General features: G+C 31.6%; 2 protein-coding genes across 2 annotated transcripts; one reads left to right on the plus strand and one right to left on the minus strand.

The window, feature by feature from the left end:
* Positions 1–210: 210 nt before the first annotated feature.
* Positions 211–12156, plus strand: LOC120215345 (pectinesterase-like). The gene is made up of 4 exons (XM_039213067.1): positions 211–220; positions 8140–8142; positions 9871–10757; positions 11443–12156. Exons 3-4 carry the CDS (start codon positions 9878–9880, stop codon positions 12129–12131), a joined length of 1569 nt encoding a protein of 522 aa, XP_039068998.1. The 5' UTR covers positions 211–220; positions 8140–8142; positions 9871–9877; the 3' UTR covers positions 12132–12156.
* Positions 12157–14998: 2842 nt separating this feature from the next.
* LOC120215066 (phosphoglucomutase, cytoplasmic-like) lies at positions 14999–16460 on the minus strand. The gene is made up of 5 exons (XM_039212851.1): positions 16301–16460; positions 16139–16215; positions 15398–15530; positions 15194–15310; positions 14999–15104 (listed from the first exon to the last, which is right to left on the minus strand). Exons 2-5 carry the CDS (start codon positions 16183–16185, stop codon positions 15033–15035), a joined length of 369 nt encoding a protein of 122 aa, XP_039068782.1. The 5' UTR covers positions 16186–16215; positions 16301–16460; the 3' UTR covers positions 14999–15032.
* Between the last annotated feature and the right edge of the window lie 534 nt (positions 16461–16994).

The following is a 16994-nucleotide window of genomic DNA, read 5'->3' on the forward strand; positions in this document are numbered from 1 at the left end:
ATAAGTCTTTCGAGCAAGATGATGAGTCATTCGGGCCATCTATAAGACCTTCAGGCAGGATGTTTTTCACATTTCCTTTGCTCGATTCACAATACTTTAAATCAGCAACTCCCCACTTGAGGGATTAACATTTCATAATGCTTAATTCACGGCATTTCGAATCAGCAAAAGTCCTTCGGGCCATCAGTAAGTCTTTCGAGCATGATGCTTAAATCCTTTGGTCATCTATAAGTGTTTCGAGCAAGATGATAAGTCTTTCGGGCCATCCATAAGACCTTCGATCACGATGTTTTCACATTTTCTATTGCTCAATGCACGACATATCGAATCAACAACACCTCACTCGAGAGATCAACATTTCCAGTGGAAAGATCATGATGAGATAGCTTGAAGAACTAGAAATAGAGACTTGACCAAGAGAGCAAAGCAAGATAACATAATTTGCAGTAAGGACTCGACGATTTCATAGAAAGAGATAAATTAACATTCCCAGCGAAGAGTTCGCAGCTTGACAAGAAGAGACCAAGATGAAAAATGGTGCTTTGTGTCTTTGCTCTATTCTCGTTTCACAGTAATGAGCAAAGAGGAGCATTTGTGATCAACATTTTTCAACTGGTCCTCAAGCCCAACCCAAACAGAAACACCCAATTAAAACTGAACCTATTTAAAAAATAAAACCAAAACACCCAAACATAACCTAACCTGGGCCTAAACTAAACCCAACCCGAACCCAAATTAGAGCCTAACCTAAACCTAGACATAACCCTACTGTAGCTACCCTAATCCCCTATCAATTGATGTGGTCTCTGCACCAACTAGAGGAGGGCCACACTCAGCTCCATCAAAACTCTAGGCAAGCTCGGAGCTAGAAAGAAAAACAAGGCAAGTTATCATTTTAGTTTCTATTGAAAATGGGTATAAATCCAAACAAAAAATTTGTTAAAGGAAAATCTCGGTTCTTGATAGACCCAGAAGCAATAAACAAAGATTAAAAGGTTATTTTTCCTTTTTATTTCGAGCAGTAAATTCCTTTTAGTTTCTTTTTTTAAGTTTTGAATATCAGTGGAACTTTTTTTTCCAATTTTTGAATAATAAAAAAGAACGTTTTAGTCTTTAAAAAAACAACAAATCCAAATAAATGCATAAAAAATTCTATTTAGTTTGGAACAAGCAAGTCTTTCTTTTTTTCAAGTAGCATTAAACACAAAAAATATGCATTTTTCAGTTTTCGAAATAATAACAGCAACCAAGGTCATTTTACATTAAAAATACAAAAAAAATAAAAGAATAACAGATCGGAGTTACCTAGGAATCTTCGTGGAGGCCGGAGGCCCAAAAGTCGAATGGTCGGGATCTTTCGAGGGCTTGTTGGGTTTGTTTATGGTATTTTTAGCCTAGGGTGTGGGTCTAGGTGTGTAGATCTAGGCTCGGGGAAAATTTTTGGGTCATTTTGGGAATTCTGGCCACCATGTGTGGCGGTCATTGTTAGTTTGCACCGACCGAAATCAAGTTAGAGAGAAGATAGGATCTTTTTTTTTCAAAACACGTTGCAAATGAAAAAAAGAATAAATTGTATATATAGATGAAGTTTCGGGAAAAATTGTTCTTTGGTCCTGTAACACCCCCAACCCGTACCCGACCCGAATACGAGTCTGAGATATCACATTAATTTTTTTAAAACAAAATAATAGAACATTTAGACTTATATTAAGAAAATATGATAATATACTGTTGAATTATGTTTTGATATAACGAATTTAAGGAAAAATGTGTTTATGAATAGTACGGTATTGTATGAATAGTATCGATATTGTATAAATAGTATTAATACTGTGTGAACAATAATGAACAGTATCGATGCTCAAAAACATCGAATGCAAAATGTATATCGATACTGCTACAGTATACCGATACTACTACAGTATACCGATACATTGCTACAGTAATTTCAACCCAACATATATATATATATAGGTTTATACAAAATACTCGGAGCATACACGACTTAAACGTTTGATTGCATGCCAACACTGATTTACATAACAAAATGACATACTATTTAAGTTGCTTCTGATCTGATAGTTGCAAGAGTAATGTTGTCCCAGCTGCTTAACTTTGCTTGTCTACCTTCTCGGATCCTACGTGTGAAATACTCACACGCTAAGTCATCGACTTAGTGAGGCATAATAATAAAATAATAACAGTAAAATATAATGATAATGCCATAATGAGATAAAGTGTAATGAAATCACATATTTAATCCATGCAAGTTACATAACCATGTATCTTACCCATAATCTTATCAATTTGACAATCATGCGTTCATATTAATAAGTTCAGTGGCCCATGATACATTACTGAGAACCTAAGGTATGTGAATACTGTGAGGTTGTGCACTATACTGTCACCACAACTCGTATAAATTCTCATTAGGGGCACGTAGAATTTGTCCCGAAGGGCCGCGTAGAAATGCACCGAAGTGCCATATAAGATGTCCATAATGACCACGTAGAAATTATTTAAGAATCATATACATATGCCAAAGATCAAGTATGTGTCTCAAAAGACCTCACACATATTCCAAAGAATACATATATGTCCTGAAGGACCGCATAGACCCTCTACTCTATACATGCCAACTATACATATAGTTCTCATCTACATAACATGGGCTTATCACAATTCACATAGTATATCTCATAGACATGTAATTTCTTACCTTTATCACATAGCTCATGTAATTTTCCATGCATATTTATTTATAATCATGATCACATAATGCATTTAATATGAAATCATTTCATGTATTATAGCATGGAATGTAATCACGTATTATTGTATTGACTCTAGACTTATCACAAGTCTAAAGCGGAATATATCACTATAATCATGCTATGCATATGCACTCACCTATATCTCTTTGTCTTTTCCCCGATCAATCCTACTCTTCAATTGTTTCAGAACTTGCTTAGGCTCGATATCTACATAAATATAATTTTTAAGACAATTATCAGAAGCCTAAACCCTATAATTCAATACTAATAACTGAAGTTAATTTAATAAACCATAATTCATTTTTCCCTTAAGGAGCGTATCGGTACCCAAATTAGCTTCAAAATTCAAGGGTATCAGTACACTCCTTAATGTATCGATACACTATGAAGTTGTTCTTCAAATTTGTCTTAGTGTATCGATATATGTTCATAGTGTACCGATACATCATGCCCAGAACATGCTTTTTCACCCGAAAATTCATCAACTCCTCACTAAATTTCCTCATATAAAGCTCTTTTTATACCACCAAACTTGACTATAAACACTTTAACTAACTTCTATCATTTCAACATCTTATTATCTCCCATATCTCATCCAAATTCTTAAAACCAAGAATCTTACTAAATTTTCCATGTTATCCAAACTTTGATTTAACACTTATAACTTCTCATTCACACCTATGACAAGTCAATTTCAGCTTCTAAATTCATTTATACATCCTTATTCCAAATTTCACTTATCCACTTCTTAACTTAAATCAACCATAATTTACCACCCTTTAAGTTTCTATACCTCTTTTTGATTTCATACTCTTTCTTAATGCTTCCTTAACCAAAACCATACTTTAATCTCCATAACTGACCAAAGGAAAGTTACTCACCTTAGCTTGTATGCTTCACGGTTAGAGAAGAAGAAGATAAAGGAGAAATGTCTGGAAACATTTGTTTCCCAAAATGGAATCCACGTGGGTTATAAAATACCCATAACCAATATTTAATTATTTTCTTTGTTCAAAGACCCATTTGCCCCTTGACTTCTCCTTCATTTGCTAACTCATCCTACACAAAATATTTCAATTAAATCCTCAAACTTTTCAATTTATCTTATTTGGTCACTGAATTTTAAAATCTCTTAATTTGGTCACTGAATTTTAAAATCTCTTAATTTGGTCACTGACCCAATATTAAGGATGTTACAGGTCCCCCAAATTTACGTGCAATTTTGCAAAGTACCACTGGCAGGGACCGTTCTCATAATTTTCCCATTTATGTTTATACTATGTAATTTTTAGTATATTTATTGTTAGTCCCCCTACTTTACGCGTATTTTTGCAAGTTAGTCACATGTAGGGACTGCTTTTGTGATTCACCAATTTTTATGCATGATATATATTTTTTTCGGTAGATTTATTGTTTAGTCCCTATAAGTTAGCCGTGTTTTTACACTTTGGTCATATGTAGTGACCTTTTAATTTTATTTTAATTTATGTGGATTGATTCTGTAATTTTTTTTGGTTTAACAAAATATTTTTAGGCTTAAATAAATTGGAAAATTAAGATTAAGTCCCTTTAATTTTTTGCATGTTTTTGTATTATAATCCCTTTACTTTTTATTTTATTTAGATTTGCCCTTACATATTAATTTGTTTTAATTTAGCCCCCTATTATATGTCTAGCGTATTTATATTTAGCTTGGTAATTTAATATTTATGCAATTTGGTCTTAGTGCATGCTTAATTTATTTTTATTTTTATGTTGTTTTTTTTAATTTTTGATTAGATTGTTTAAATAATTCATTGTTTCATAGTTTAAACCTTTAGACTTCGTTCTTAGTTTAGGTTAACATTCGAATCAGACTTAGAAATTAGGACGACACATTAGTTTTTAATTAAGGAGCAATTTGAGTCGAGTTTTTACATAAGATGCTCGATTACTCGAATCGATTGCTCGACTCTTTTTAAGATTTATTAATTACCAATAAAAAAACTTTAGGCTTCGTCCCATTATAATAGGTTAATTTAGATAATAATTAGGTTTTTTGGTTTATTAATTAGTCCTCAACTTTAGAAATTATCGATCTAGGTCCTTATACTTTTCGTTTCTTTGAGCCTGATATTTTAGTCCTTTGACCTTTTAGTCTCCGAACTTCAATTAGACCTTAAGATTAACATAATCAAATAGGTTAAATAGAGCCTCCACTTTAGGCTAGATTTCAATATAGTCCTCTTGATTTAGGGAATAATTTGAGTCGGCCCTCGCATAAATGCTTGAGGGATCGTCTCGGTTATTCGATTCAATAATTGGTTTAATAATCAAATATGGTTAATATTAGAACCTACACTTCTAGGTTTGTGCCTTTAGGTTCTTTAACTTTCATAATTCGACACTTTAGGATAGAAAAATCCTTAACTTGCTCTTAGCTTAATTAGGATGAATAAAAAAATTTCTGATTGCATTTCATTTTTAAATCTAAGGCAATGTTCATTTATTAGGGAATTAACGGTATATCTCCCGCAAGTATGCTCAGGGGGTGACTACTGGTAATTCTCTAAATAGGTCGGCATCCTTTTCAGAACCGCATCATGATTTCTAAAATATCGAGGAAATATTCGATTATCAATCACAATAGTTGATTTCCCGCATTTATGCTAGGGGTAAATGCTATCGACTTTAATAAATGAATACCCTCTTCAACATTGCATCCGTAATGATTTTTAAATTAACGATCGAACTCAAAATTTCTGATTTTAAATATAGGGTAATCATCTAGGTACCATTTTTTTGGCGCTTGTGGGGTGCTAATCATTCCCCACGTATAATTTACTCCCGAACCTTATTTCTAGAATTTTGCAGACCCTAAAACTCAGTATTTTGATACAAATAAAATGTTTTTATTAAATCAATCGATTTTCATGGTGTCTCAATCGCACCTTAAATGATTGGTGGCGACTCCTCACATTTCAAAATTCTTTTCAAAGAAAAACACCCCGAGTTGGTATCGGTTTTCCCTGCCCTGGCGAAAAACGGTGTCGACGAAAACTAAAACTAAATGTTAGGTATAATTGTAAAAAGTATAATTGGATGACCACTACAAAATAAATGTGATAGTTGAGGTATTAAAAGTGTAGTTTACCTTAAAATTTAATGTATAAATGAAGAATTCATTAAAAATTTGTGGAAGAAGCTCTCAGGGTCGGAACGTTATATATATTTTTTATTTAGGATCACCCACGTCCGGATAAGAGTTAATACACTCAATAGTATAAATTTAGACTGAAGCTATTGAGAGGACATAAAGATTAGGTGTAATGTCAAAGTAAGTGCTAAGTATGAAAAAGATTGGGTAGCTAAGGCAGGCCTAATTAACTAATATAGAATTATTAAGTCAAATCCCTTGTAAATATTAAACCCAACTGGTCTTTCCATTGCCTTTAATATTGCATTAAACATTATATGTTTAAATTGATTTAAGGGATTTAAATAGCAGTCTATTATCGAAATAGCGATCATTATATAAAGCTAAAGATACTGATTGAAATCGTTATTTCATAATCTTGATATCTGTAATAACTGCAATAGCATCCGTTATTATTGTAATTGCGATAAATGCAACAAAAAAATGAGATCACAATCGTAATTTAAATCTTTGATTGCCGTTGGTATTTTTAAAAAAAACTTTTCTAACGTTTAGTATTTGTCTTAATTATGTATGTGAAATTCCGAAACGAAAGTGAGAAACAATTAATGACCCTAATAATCAAGAAGGGTCTTTTTCTTTTTAATGTACTATCCATTTTGTTAAAAAAAACCTCTCAATTTCTTACCTTTAAAGTATACCTTTGAAACAAAATTCGATGTTGATTATGGCACTAATGTATGGATCAAAGTGGGCAGAACGTCAACTTCATCAATTAATAGAGAAGTAAGAGCTTAATTAATATTTTGACAAGTTGAGCTAATTTAATTACGCTTCAAACATCATTCCATGGGTTGAGTGATTAGCTCTCTTCCTTCAAACTTGAAACTTTCAAGCCAATATTAATTGATTCCTGAGTTATTAAAAGTGAGATTTGAATAAGACAATCAAGATTAGTAAGCAAATAAATAATAGAGAGTATACATTTTTCTTCTAAAATTTAGTGGACAATATGGGATCTTAATTGTTGGCAGGGGCCCTTTGAACAAAGGTTTACATTTGTGGATTATAATGTCTTCTCATCACTTGCTAATCTCATTCATCTCATCATATAGACTCAACTGACCTGGAATGTACATAAAATTTTATATTAGAGAACAAACTTTTAAAGTTTTAGGGAAAGGCACACTTATAAAATTCTTAGAGGAATAAAAATAATTTATCAATAGAAAATACAAATGAGATATCTAAAACATACGATGATTTCAAATTTTTAGAAGGGTGACTGGCCCCACCCACTCCCTCTTAATCCATCACTATAACTAACAATAATAAAAAAGATGTTAATTAATAGTATACGTGAAACGATAATAAGATTTAACCGTTATGTGATTAAAAAATTAATATGAAAATTTTAATGTTATAATTGATTTATTTTACAATTCAACTACCAAAACAAAATAACCTCTAAAGTTTAATAAGTAAGTATATAATTTACCCTAAAATTATATGAATTAAGTTAATAAATTTCCTTTTGCTGTCTTGAACATCTTTATTAGTAATTTTTTTTATTTTATAAGAAAATAAAAATTGAAGTTAAGAAATTAGAGGCGCTTAAAACCTTATTCAAGGCAAGCAATTGTCATCGAAAAAAAAACCAGTGGGCCCATTTTAAAACCGTTATTCAACGGTCAAGATGTCGATCCTATCCTCTTTTTATTTCTATTTTTTTAATTTTTGTATGATATTTTATATAATAGAAATGAAAGAAAATATTTTATTTTAAAAATTTATTAAAGAAATCATCACATGTATAATATAAAAAACTGTGTATATAAATCTTATTTTATTTTAGTTATTTTATTTTAGTATTATATAAAAGGATAAAATTATTCTTATAATGATATTAATTGACATTTTGTTATAATTATAATAAAATAAAGATATTTTTTGTATAATCATTATGACAATAATTAGTTGTTGTAATTAAAAGTAGACTACTTTTTAAATTTATTAATTGGTCGAGTAATTAATGATATTTATGCTATTTCACATTTATATAAATTTAAATTTTGATATTTATCTTAAAAATATAATATATATTAATTAAATAAAAAATAGACTTCTTGTAGGTTTGGGGACCATGGTTGTCGTCATGAACTCATGATGTGTCCATGCAGGCATCAGTCAAACCCTGTTAGAGACGTACCATTTTCGAATCGCTCAAAGAAAGTGGGGAAGGGCAACAATTAGCTTGGCGAAATTTGATGACAGAAGTTTGAGATCAATTTAAAATTTTAAAAAAAGTAGAGTTTTAAATTAAAATTTTTAAAAGATTTAGTTTATATTTTTCAAAAGAAATGGGGTTTAACTAAAAATTTTAAAAATTTAAGAACTCAATGAAATTTTTTAAAATTTATGGGAGGGATTTTGTTATGCACGTTTAAAAGTTTTAAAGCTTAATATGAATCTTTAAAAAATTTGTGGGGGGACAAATTAAATTTTTCAAATTTTTAGGAGGGCCAAGGCTCCCATATGTCTTCACTGTATTCAGCCCCCGGCAGTCGGTCCAATTCTAGATTTTGACCATCTACGTTTATTCATAAATCGTCTTTCTTTAGCCCTTAGTTTTTATCGTCTTTGGTTTCAAAATTTTAATTCTGGGCATTAACGATCTAGAAATGAAATTAAAATGTGAGGGATGATATTTTGTATTACGCAATTAAATGCTTTTCACGTACAACCCCATAGGACCATCCATTTGTAAGACGCTTCAACAAAATTAGGAAATAAAGAGAAGGTGGATAATGAAAGTTAGAACCATTCATCCATGGCTTATGACTAGACATGTGTTCTGTATAATTGTCATTACTTTATTATAAAACAGTTTATGGTATCCCAATTAAGCCAAGTGTCACAGTGAGAAGCTGTAGCAACTACTCGCTAAATCACCAACAAAATCCCAATCAACGACCCAAGCTTTCACATGTTATTTCGTGTGACTTTGGAAATCTAATATATGGTATCTCTAAATATCCAAACTTATCATATATTTTTTAAAATTTCGTCACTTCTTAAAACTTTGAAAATTCGTCAATTCTTAAAATTTTATACGTAGACATTCATCTATTATTTTCGTCCTAAAGGTTAAAACTGTCACTATAATTACATCTCAAATCCAAAATTGATTTAGCCTATGTTTAATGACTAAGATAATGAAGTTAAAAGAAGAAATAAAATGAAATAAAAAACTATTTTTAAAGTGCTTCACGGGGCCAAGGGAGTTGATAAATAGTGAATAACAACTCCTTTATACATATTAAATCAATTATTGATTTTGACGTTTATATTAAACACATAGTTCCATTATCTACAATTTTCTTAACGAACACTTCTCCTATCAACAAAATGAAAGGGAACATTTGTTTATTACATTAAGGATTTGGATATTATCCATGTGAATAAATCTTAAAAAAATATGAAATTACAACCTAAGACAACGCCGGTAAGAAAACAAAATGAAATCGATGTCTTCACCGTTCTATATTTCTTTTCTTGTTTCATAATATAAATATAATTTAAATACGATCAAATCCACATCTTTTTGTGTATTACAATAATAATCTCGTCGGCAATATTATGATTTGATTTATTAAAATGAGAACTTTAAACTATAAATAATTTAATAACAAATATATTAAGATAATAAACCATGGGCAAAAAAATGTCGAAACCCAATGGTTTAGTTTAGCCGCAACCCATTGCTGGCATTCAAAAACAACAATAAATCAGTAAAGCTTGAAAGATTCGGTTTTGACATGCACATCATTGAATGGCCGAATTAAACCCTAATTAATTAACACTTGATGCTTTTGTCCCACCAAATTAACCCATTCCCACCTCTATATAAACCCTTCTTCCCTCCCTCTCTTTTCATCAACTTCAACCTTAATTTCTAAGTTTCTTCATGGATAAGCTTGTCCTCCTAGTATTTTCCCTCGCCCATATCTTCATTTTCCCATCTGGCTACTTTGTCAATGGTGTTTCCATAACATTTTGTACCCGAACCCCATACCCTGATGTGTGCAACCATTACATCGGAAATAGTGTTAATGTTGCCGCACAACTCGATCAAACCCGATTCTCGTTCCGTGATGTTGCCCTTCAGGTGACTCTGAACCAAGCAGTTCAAGCTCACCGGTTGATTTCGTCGATCGACTCGAGCTCGTTTGATGAACGCGCCAGGTTAGCCTGGAACGATTGCTTGGAACTCTATGAGGACACCATCCGCCATCTTAACCAATCTACCAGCACAACGGATCCCATAGATTCTCAGACCTGGCTAAGTGCTTCAATCGCTAACCAACAGACCTGTCAAAATGGCTTCATTGACTTCAACTTAGCCTCCCATTTACAAACCCTACCACCTATGTTAGGCAACTTTACGAAGCTTATTAGCAATTCTCTAGCCATAAATAAGGCCACCTCTTCTTCCCATAGTAACTTCGCTAAACAAGGTGGCAATCGACGCCTACTCTCTGATGGATTCCCTGCTTGGCTTTCGGCTGCCGATCGGAAGCTCTTGCAATCAAGCGGTGCGCCGAAAGCCGATATCGTGGTGGCTCAAGACGGTTCCGGTAACTTTAAGACCATAACGGAGGCGGTGGCAGCAGCTGGTGGGGGCAAAAGAACTGTTATATACGTGAAAAGTGGAGTTTATAAGGAAAGTGTGGATATTAAGAAATCAGCTAAAAATATAATGTTAATCGGAGACGGAATTGATTCCACCATTGTCACCGGTAGCAAGAATGCTCAGACCACAACAACGTTTCGTTCAGCAACCGTTGGTAAGCTCTTTAATGAAACATGCATAAATATATCAAAACGTTATTTTTTTTCCTACGTAAAAGAAATCATAGTTTGAGGATAAAAGGAAAAGTTATAACGTGTTCAGGTAATAATTATCATTATCATTACTATCATAATCATAAACGAAAGAGACTTAAGGATCAAGAGTAACAAATTAAAATACAAGGGTCAAATCATTTTGTTTCTTATTTTGCACTAGTAAAAAAAAGTAGTCAACTTTGAGTATTTTTTTAGTGTCCCCTGTTTCACCAACAACCAATCAACATAATATTAAAAAATAAATAAATTTAGATAATATGAATGAAATAAATTGAATTAGAAAAATTCATCTTATAATAATAGGGTTAGGATTCATTTATACAATATGAATTTTTTTTTTTACATAAATTTAGGACAGTTAAAATGGTCAAAATAAACAATTGAGATTAATTTTTTATCTTTCTAGTGAATATATTTTTCATCTTCTATCGTTAATCTCATCCGTTTATTTTAACTCATCGAATGATTTTTTTTATTAATTGAAATGATATTAAATGTGTAAAACTAAAAAGTAATACTAAAAGAAGGTAAAGAAACATAATTTTATAGGCAAAACATTTTTCCTTTTACTATTTTCCATATATAATAAATAAATTTACTCACTGAATTTTATCTTTCTTTCAGGTGTTTCGGGTGATGGCTTCGTAGCTCGTGACATAACCTTCGAGAACACCGCCGGACCGCAAAATCACCAGGCGGTCGCCCTCCGGTCCGGTTCTGATTTCTCAGTCTTCTATCGTTGCAGCTTCAAAGGTTACCAAGATACCTTATACGTTTACTCTCAACGTCAATTCTATCGTGACTGCGACATTTACGGAACGGTTGACTTCATATTCGGAGACGCCGTTGCCGTCTTCCAGAACTGCAACATCTACATCCGTCAGCCGATGAGCGGCCAAAAGAACACTGTTACCGCACAAGGGAGAACCGATCCGAACGAGAATACGGGAATAATCATCCACAATTCACGAGTGACGGCGGCGGCGGATATGAAGGCGGTTCAAGGATCGTTCAAGAGTTATCTGGGGAGGCCATGGCAGAAATATTCAAGAACGGTGTTCATGAAGAGCACCTTGGATGGATTGATTGATAAAGAAGGGTGGTTACCTTGGAGTGGAAGCTTCGCTCTAAGCACTCTTTACTACGCTGAGTACATGAACACCGGCGCCGGAGCAAGCACCGGCGGAAGGGTGAAATGGGATGGATATCACGTTATAGGTGCAGCAGAAGCCGGAAAATTTACGGTGGGGAATTTTTTGGCCGGGAGTTCTTGGATTCCGACCACCGGAGTGCCGTTTGATGCTGGACTGTGACAGTTTTCGTGTTTTGGGGTTGATTTTCCCGTTTGGAAAATGTAAATAGTAAAGCGCCCTTATGTTGAAATTACTTTGGTTTTCGCTTGCATGGGTAATAAATATTAGGTATCAAAAGTGGAGAAGAATAAGTGTTGTATTAATGCTTAATTCATGAAATTGTAAGTGTACATCTACTATTTATCAAAATGGGTTTGCCTTGCTATTTTTTTTACAAATTAGAAATATTATAATATACAACTCATGGTTGTCGATTATATGAAAATAAAATATGTATAATTCATTAATACATACTAATAATAAATTCCAAATTGCGACTTACCTTTATTCACATGTATTGACTTGTTTTGTAATATCCAATTTTGACCACAAAAATATAATTTTCCCTAAAAACATTGAGCCCAAAAGGACCCAATCTATCACATATATAGAATTCTTAATTTTCTTTTTTTTTTAAAAAGAATTTAATAATATATATATATATATATATATATATATATATGGGAGAGCATTCAATCGAGTCAAGTAAAAACTTTTCGAGTTATTCAAGTTGATGAGTCATATTTTATAACTCAAATTTCAATTAAAAATTTTATGAGTCGATTCGAATAAAATTGTTCGAGTTTCTATTTAAATTTAATTGTTGATATTCATAATATTATGATACTATTTGATTATAATTTAAACAGTTTTTTTTAAACTAAAACAATACATATATATTATTTTACCAAAAAACCAATATATATATATACTTCTTCATATTTTTTTATATGCGTTGAGTTACTAGAGTTCTATTTTATAACTCAATTTGAATTAATTTTTTTAAATCGATCGAGTCAAAAAGAACAATTTATATAAATATGAATGATTGGTAGCTAAGAATGCAAGAAAAGGATTAGGTATCTTATCTTTGTAGTATATCCGGAATTCTCCTTCTTTCACACTATTGCTTAACCAAACGAAAGGGGCGATTTTAATAGTTAAGAGATTTGCTGTTATTTTATGAGTTTTAAGGTTTGAACATCATATATGTAGAGGTATGAGCGATCATTATTAAAAGATTAAAAATTATTGAATATATATTACCTTATATTCACCTCAAATTTATCAAAAAAAAATAGTAATATTTCTGAGCTATACCCTCCCATACCATGTTATCTCAAACTCTAAATCAAGCAATTTAAAAATACTCTTTGAAATTATTTTTAATAATATTTTTCAAAAATTAATATTTAATATTTTAAAGATTATTTGCACGAATCCTATTGACTTCGATGGTAAAGAAATTGTTAATATTCTTTAAGGTCCTGGGTTTGAGCACCATGAATGCTAAGAGTATGAGTGTGTGATTTAGAGTGTTCTTTTAACAAATACTACCTTGTACTTTCCCTAGATTAATAAAAAAAATATTTGCATACAAGTATAATTTTTCTAAATGATTTATTTCTTTAGTATTTTCAAATATATTAAATAAAAATATCATCTTTGACTCAGTCAAATGAGGAATCTAAAATTTTTGTGTCTACTCAAATAATTGTTAATTTATTTAAATTTGAGGTTGTAATATTTTTTTGACATATTGACAAATTTAACACCTAGTATTTGTTCCTTTTGTCACTTTGATCCTATTTTTATCACTTTAACCATTAATCTTCAAAAGTTAGTCAACTTGTTATTTTCAAAACAATAATTTTACTGGATTGTTAAAATTTCAATGATTTTAATATGACAGTTCACATGATAATTCATAAATACTTTATTGATTATTTATATTATTTTTAAAATATGAGTTTTATCTTAAAATTCCTTAATTACTATTAAATAGAAGGCAACTGTACATACTAATAAATAAAATAATAAAAGAAAATATTATTAATCTAAAGGTTACCAATTATCAGGGACAGTCCGGGGTTAGGGGCGGTCATGCTTCCTAAAATTTTCAGATTTCTCTGTATTTTATATATATATATTTGTTGTATTTTCTATTAATAATTTATTTTTATTCTCTAAAATTTTATAAGTTCATCTTATTTTAAAATTTCATAAAATTTTCATCTCTAACATAAAATCTTACGTCTCTACCAATCATGTCATATCTAGAAAGTGCAAACTAAGTCGTGCATGTATCCAGCATCAAATTTTGCCAATTTATGTTTATAGCTTTCATGAATATTCTTAATTTAAGTCACCTCGGATTGTCATTCATCAGTAGTCAATAATATCTTCTTCTTTTTTTGGGTGAAAAAGTGTTTGATTCTTGTTAAGAAGTTGCCATTAAGACAGATCATCAACGGTTGAACAAAAGGTTGAGCATTTGGATAACACTGATCGAAGTTGCCCACTCCCCAAATACTTGGCTTCTCTTAACTTTTTTCTCGTCGCTTTCTCCAATACCTTTGTAATTTTAATATAAATTTTGGGGCAGGTTTGATGAATTTTAATTAAAATCAGCTCAATTTTGAAAGAAATGATTCTAACTTATATATTCCTGCAACCTGCATGGACAATTCACATGAGATCATAGGCGTGTTAAATGCTTGATTATATTGGAAAACTGGGGAGCAGTTGGTTTAGGATAGGACTCCAATAAATAATACTTAAAGCTTACTTCTAAAACTTTGCTTGTTTGTTGTTAAGTCATATATCCTAGCTGCTTGATTATGGCCCCAAGCGTATAGATCTATATATATTTCAATTATTCCTTCAACAGTTTTTGAAAAAATTGAAAGCAATCCAGTTGTGAAATTTCTATTTATTCTTGCAAGAGCTTTATAGTCAAATACAGGGAATTGTTTACATTATGTTAAATTATAATAAAAAAAATGCAGCTCAAATTGTCCTACAAACACAAGTTCGTTGGATTCTCCCTTTTTAAGATTACATAACTTGTAGTATATGGATCTATGTGATAACAGTAGGTGCCGATCGGCCGGTGAACTCCTGCATCTTTGAAAGTTTTATTGCAATCTCCACCTGATATCGAACGAAAAATGTTAGCCTAAAAACGTGAAAGCGAAGATGAGACTTCGACAATTAAGACACAAGTTTAAGGATTGTCTCACAAGAGGAGCAAGTGCTTCTTGGGAATCTCTTCCGGTTTTTGAAGAATCCTTTTCGTACTGCTCAATGTAGAGACGGATGGTTGCGCCTTCTGAGCCAGTTCCAGAGAGACGGAACACCTAGCGAGTGAAACCATGTAAATAAATTTCAAGTACAAAATCCTCAGATAACCTTCCGTTGGTAAAAGAGTCAGGAAAGTGAATTACCAATGGTGACCCATCTTCGAACAAAAACCGAATGCCTTGGTGCTTCGAAATAGAACCATCAACAGGATCCTTGTATTCGAATTCATCTGCATTCACAACATTTGACACATCCGAACGAGCCCCCTTCACTATACTGCATGATCGAAGGCATAAGATTATCAAAAGAAAGTAAAACCCCGTGGAAAATCTTTAGGAATAATGACTGCAGCCATCACAATTTCTCACCAAATGCAATGTATGATTTCTGCGTAAAACCTTTACTAATGTCATTCCTAGAATCGTAATATAATTCTATATTCTAAGGGAATTTTGATATTAAACTAAATTAGCCTCTAGAATCACTGATTAAATTGAAAGATCATAAACTTTTAAACCTAGAAGCTCACTAATTGCGGAAAAAGTAGTTATTTAAAGATAATATGAAGTAACACCAAACACTAAAGTGAAAGACTTTAGGCAGTTAAAAAGCCCATCAAGCTAGCATGAATAACTAAATCACCCAACGGCAACACCCCATAAACATGGATAACGGAACAAGCTTCATTAAGTATCACTTAGCCACTTTTTAGAATATAACACAGTTTACAGCAATTAATTTCGCTTAAAGTTGTTTAATATATTCAAGCAATAAAAAGAAATACAATGCAGGAAAGGCATGGCCATTCCCCATAAGAAACTGCAAAACGGGACACAGAATATAGGGAGTGGTTGAGTAGTTCTAAATATAGAATATGTACATATGTGTTAATTTCATCGAGAGATGACTGCAATTTGACCAAAAATGCCATTAAATCTTTTGCTGCACCAGCATCCACATTCTTCATGAAAGAAACCGAATCGGTTAGATGCCTCTCAATGCCTTTATGGACAAAATGAGGAACAAAATAGCAAAATGTTGTATACCTCATAGTCATATCGAGTATAATAATGTCGACCATAGGTAGCCCAATGCTGGCGGACTATCCTCAACAGTCACAAACTTGCTTCCATTGAGATTATCCTTATTTTTATATGCAAGTATTGAAAGCCAAGCCAAAACAGCCCAAATTCCATCCTTCTCGCGTATATGGCCAAACTTGAGTATTGAAACAGGTGACTCTAGAATGATTTTTTATTATCAAAACCAACATTTAATATTGAAATGAGCATCCAGTTATGAAATTGAGCTCTAAATTTTAAAATTTGTCTTTAATTCATAATTTTCTCAATTGATATCGGGCCTTTTTTAATTGATAATTTTGAAAGATTGTATGTTTAATAATATGTATAATCAGTAAAAGAATTAATATCTCAAGTGATCCTTAAAACTTCTAAAATTCATGAATTAGTCCATAAAAATCCTAACAAGTGATAAGATGCTCTTTTAAGACTTATAAACATATAATAACGTGATTAGGGAGGTCTAAATATTAATATAATTAGACTTTAGAATAATCTTATAAGTTACTCATTTAACTTTTAAATAATTACAATTTAGTTCCTACTTTTTTTAAAAAAAAATCATATTGACCCTCAATCGTCATCAAAGTATAACGTTAGTATAATGAGGATGTATGTTTTAAAATGAATCATTAAATATTTATTTAATAAAGTACGA

Source organism: Hibiscus syriacus, unplaced genomic scaffold, assembly GCF_006381635.1.
Source record: "Hibiscus syriacus cultivar Baekdansim isolate YM2019G1 unplaced genomic scaffold, ASM638163v2 tig00110114_pilon, whole genome shotgun sequence".
Lineage (NCBI taxonomy): Eukaryota > Viridiplantae > Streptophyta > Magnoliopsida > Malvales > Malvaceae > Hibiscus > Hibiscus syriacus.

Excerpts from the sequence above, each read along its gene's own strand:
- LOC120215345 (XM_039213067.1), top strand. The coding sequence starts at position 9,878 with ATGGATAAGCTTGTCCTCCTAGTATTTTCCCTCGCCCATATCTTCATT. Across the intron at positions 10,758-11,442 it reads GTTTCGTTCAGCAACCGTTG|GTGTTTCGGGTGATGGCTTC; the intron begins GTAAGCTCTTTA and ends TCTTTCTTTCAG.
- LOC120215066 (XM_039212851.1), bottom strand. The coding sequence starts at position 16,185 with ATGGCATTTTTGGTCAAATTGCAGTCATCTCTCGATGAAATTAACAC. Across the intron at positions 15,531-16,138 it reads TCTCTCGATGAAATTAACAC|TATAGTGAAGGGGGCTCGTT; the intron begins ATATGTACATAT and ends TCGATCATGCAG. Across the intron at positions 15,105-15,193 it reads AAGAAGCACTTGCTCCTCTT|GTGGAGATTGCAATAAAACT; the intron begins GTGAGACAATCC and ends GTTCGATATCAG.